Here is a 4,113-nt window from a genome sequence, read left to right as displayed (position 1 = left end):
CCAAACACCAAAACATTTTTCAAAATTTGGGTTTCAAATATTTATGGCCCTAAAGTAGCTCCGTACACGTCTGGTTTCAGGGGGAATTTGAACTCAGTGCTTAAAAACGATTCCCCTGTTGCCTGGCGGAAACCAACAAATCACTCACAGCTTCCATTTTTTTTTTAGATCTGGAGCAAAACAAACTCAGAAGCCACACTAAAGTGGTAAAAATTGGGCTGCTTCATCTAAAAAAGAAAGAAAAAAGTGATCTTCACCGATGTGGCTGCGTCATCTGTCACCTCATTTCACGTGCAACGGCTTGCATGTCATTTTCTCTTTCAGTGACAGTGAGGACCATAAGCCGTTAAAAGGGAGCCGCACGCCGTCTAACGGGACGGTTAAGAGAGACGACAGTGACGACAGTTTAGTAGACTACAGTGAAGGCGGGGACAGGCAGTTCAATGAGGACGGCTCCTTCATTGGCCAGTATAGTGGCAAAACCACCAGCAGGGACACTGCTGCTGCCGAGGGCCCGCAGAGCTCCGAGGCCCCATCCCCCATCAATGCCATCCACTCTTTGAACTCCTTTGTGTAGCCGACTTAGCTTTAACAGGCCACTATGAGGCACTGCGCTCGCCGCCTGCAAACCCTCCCAGCGCTGCATGGCTTCATGACCTCTGCTGACACGCAAAAAGAACAGGAAAGGCACGGAGAGGATGAGGAAGCACCGGAACATGGAAAGTGATCAATTTATTATGATATTAGTTAATTCTCATGAAAAATTTAAAGGGTAACCAAACCAGGAAGTTGGAGGCTGACTCCACCCACAGCCAAAATTTGAAAATCTAGTCAGAGGGGCGGGGCTTAGGGCCTGGACTGTTATCATTACTGGAGTTGCAGATCATGATGTCCGACTCAAATTGTAATACATCAATTCAACCTGTAGGGGGCAGCACACAGGCGATTTTTGACTATATGTTGAAGAATTAAACAGTTTTATTTAAATTTGTTAAAAATTTGGCAATGACCAACATATAGCACTTTTAAAGCCCCATTTATAGATGTCAACAGCCAAAAAAAGTTAATTTAGGGTTTGGTTACCCTTTAATAAATCAGTCATGTAACCTTAACTCATTTTATTTTTTACAATTTAAGATATTAGAGAAATATGGACACAACTCTGCAAAGCAAACCATGTACAGCAGGTTTGCTGCACCTTTTTTGTTGTTTTTTGCTGCATACAGCTTTTTTTCCTCAAACTGACGGCTGAAAGGGAACGCTGGTGTAGCATGTCTCAGTTCCTGCAGAGCTTTTTCGCTCGGCACTAATGTGCCTTTTTTTTTCCTCCTCAAAAGTGGCGACTTTCACCTCCTGAAGTTCCGATGACCTCTAGAGCTGGGAAATAAATAACATATACACCCACACCTCCCAATGCTTCAGCACATATAGCTGCCTTTAATTCACATTTACTGATTGGAACGGTTAGAAACAGTAGAATAAAGCTTGATTCAAAAGAAAAATCTGCAGCCATGAAGTCCCTGAGAGTATTTCTGCAGTGGGTTTACGTATTGAGATCTGTGAGTGTGTATTTGTGTGTTGAAAACTGTACATTATTTAATTCCTCTTAGGCAGAAGTTGTTCATATGTACTAACTACACTTTAGAGCCTTTGAATGGGATCACGGTTCCTTCTCTCTTAACTTGCATCAAGTTTTATTTTTTCTTTAAAGTTATGTAAGATATTTGTTTCATTTGTACATAGTTTGATTGATTGTATTAAAAAAGGTTAAATGGCAGCATATAAGTGGCAATATTGTGCAGGAAATGGGTGATTTTGTTTTTTTAAATGATTTTGTTAGAACATTTATATTTACTTATTAGCTTTTTTATTTTATTTTTGCTGTGTTTTAAATGAGCTGGACTGAAAATTTAACTTTCTTTGTCTTTTTCCAATAACATCCTGATGCAAACGGTTTTATTCCTGTATCTGATTCGGTACAATGTAGAAGACAATGTAATCATAATAAACTGATGCCCTTTTTTGACAGCATTCCAACGGATTTGTATTTAAGGAACAGATTTGTACTAACTCCATGTTTATTCAAATTTCTATTCATTTTAGTGCAAGTATGAAGCTATGGCTATGGGAAGCTTAATGAAAGAATAAAGAATTATCTGCTGTAAGTTCCCAGCCTCGTTATTTATGACTTCTGGTAAAACTGAGGTTTCATTTTTGTATTTTAAAGCTTCAGGTGGGCAAGGAGGACAGCAAAAAGCTTACCCTCCCCAATTTTTTGTGAATATTTAGTCTCATTATTGAAGATAAAGAACTTCTTTAAATGTTGCAAAAATGGCATCTTTTCATTAAAAGTTCTTTTTTCCATTTTTATTTTACGATTCAACCTTTCCATCTTATATATGTCCTTTACTATTTCCTCCCATTCCAGTTGAGTTGGTGGGTCTGTCTTTTACCTTTTTCTTTATTATTTTTTGGTGCTCATTTGTGGCACTTCCTCTTCCACTACCCTCATACTGTCAAAGTATGGCGGCGAGCGCGATCCGCCATCTGCTGTGTTATCACACAGCAATGGTGTGAGGAGGAAGCAGGGAAGTTCACTGTACTGGAAATATTCTCTGGCAGGAAAAATAATCCATGCTGTTCATTCAGGTGCAATGATAATAATGATTATTTTTTATGTTTGGCAACACTTTTAAATAGTTTGAATTTCACTGGTGCATTTTAAGCATTAATTGTAGACAAAACAACAGCAAAAAATCATACAACTATGTCAAACTATTTTAAGAAATAAAGAAATGCGTTAATTAGAAAATTAAGGCAAAATTACAAAAATGTAAGAAGATGCCAACCTCTTACTCATAGTCAGAAATAGAGATTTTTGAAGAAATGGATACAATACACAGTAGATTCACACATTAGATTCATTAACTTTATTAACTGAAGTTAATCAGAGTTTAATTTATTGTTAAAAAGGAGTGTGAAGAAGATGATTTATATAATCCCACCCCTACTGAGTTTTTTCATTTTTTCATTATTTGCATAGAAGTCATAATTCTGATCAGATCTGCTGAATATTTTTTGTCAAGTAACCTAAATAGAGTTCTTGATTATCCTCAGAAAATATTATTTCTTAATTTCAGTAAACAATAATTTGAGTCACACATCAGTTGTTGCAAATCTCAAATCTGTTAGAGTTTCACTATAAAACTTGATTATTAGCAGCAGGCGATTGAAACAAACAAACACGTTGAAACACATGAGAAGAACTTTATACTGAATAATTCTGACAGATTATCATTCAAATATTGATGTATCATTGACAGATGTTGATGACATGACAGATACTGACAGAAAACTGGATTTTGTTCAATAAAGGAAAGTACCTTTGATTAAATTTGACGTTAGTAATGGAATGATTTAAAGTTTTTAAATGTCATTTATTGTCATTTTCAGGCTATTTAATTCTTATGTTATACTTTATGCTCAAAGGAGACAATTTCAGTTTTATTAGTTGATGCCCACCAACTCATAGTATTTCTTCCTATTAGTAAAGATGGAAACTTGTGTCATTTTATGCATATATCCATCCATCCATCCATCCATTGTCTTGACCGCTTCTTCCCTTTCGGGGTCGCGGGGATACATATATATTTATATAAATAAATATAACAGCTATGTTTTGTGTAAAAAAAAAAAATAAACTGCATCCACTGCAGCTGGTGTAGGTATCTATATTCTGTCATGTAATCTTCCAAGAAGTACAGCTGACACCCTGACATGTTTGGGGCAAAACAGTCAACTCCACTGGGGGCTGTTTTACTGCCCCCTTGTGGCCCAGTTGGATTGCCACAGAATGTCTTCAAATAAAAACACAATTTTTAATAGTATTCCTATAAGGGAATATATAATAAAACAACTGTTTCCGTCACACTCAATTGTATATTTGGATCTTAAACCCTTTTTAAAGCAAATGTGTTGCATCACAGGAGGATGATAACCCCAACAAAAACATATTTATTATTGATCTCCTTTAAACTGCCCAAAAAAACGATATCAGAAAACTTCCAAAGGTACATTATTTGTCTTAAGTCTGCTCCTCTGCTCTTGTTTTTC

General features: G+C 36.5%; 1 protein-coding gene across 18 annotated transcripts in view; it reads left to right on the top strand.

Moving 5' to 3' along the window:
- The window catches only part of LOC112152867 (neuronal cell adhesion molecule), an 85,829-nt gene extending 84,940 nt beyond the window's left edge, over positions 1-889 (top strand). For 15 of the 18 annotated variants that reach the window (XM_024282689.2, XM_024282692.2, XM_036212294.1 and 12 more), the window contains one exon: positions 325-889. In XM_024282689.2, coding sequence (XP_024138457.1) covers positions 325-577 — 253 coding nt within the window. In that variant the 3' untranslated portion in view covers positions 578-889. The remainder of the gene's footprint in view (positions 1-324) is intronic. The other 3 variants (XM_036212295.1, XM_024282693.2, XM_024282691.2) reach the window with 1 other exon arrangement.
- Positions 890-4,113: the final 3,224 nt, after the last annotated feature.

This window comes from Oryzias melastigma, linkage group LG6 (assembly GCF_002922805.2).
Source record: "Oryzias melastigma strain HK-1 linkage group LG6, ASM292280v2, whole genome shotgun sequence".
In the NCBI taxonomy this organism is placed as follows: Eukaryota; Metazoa; Chordata; class Actinopteri; order Beloniformes; family Adrianichthyidae; genus Oryzias; species Oryzias melastigma.
Note: the sequence above shows the minus strand (reverse complement) of the source record. Positions and strands in the feature narration are given on the sequence as shown.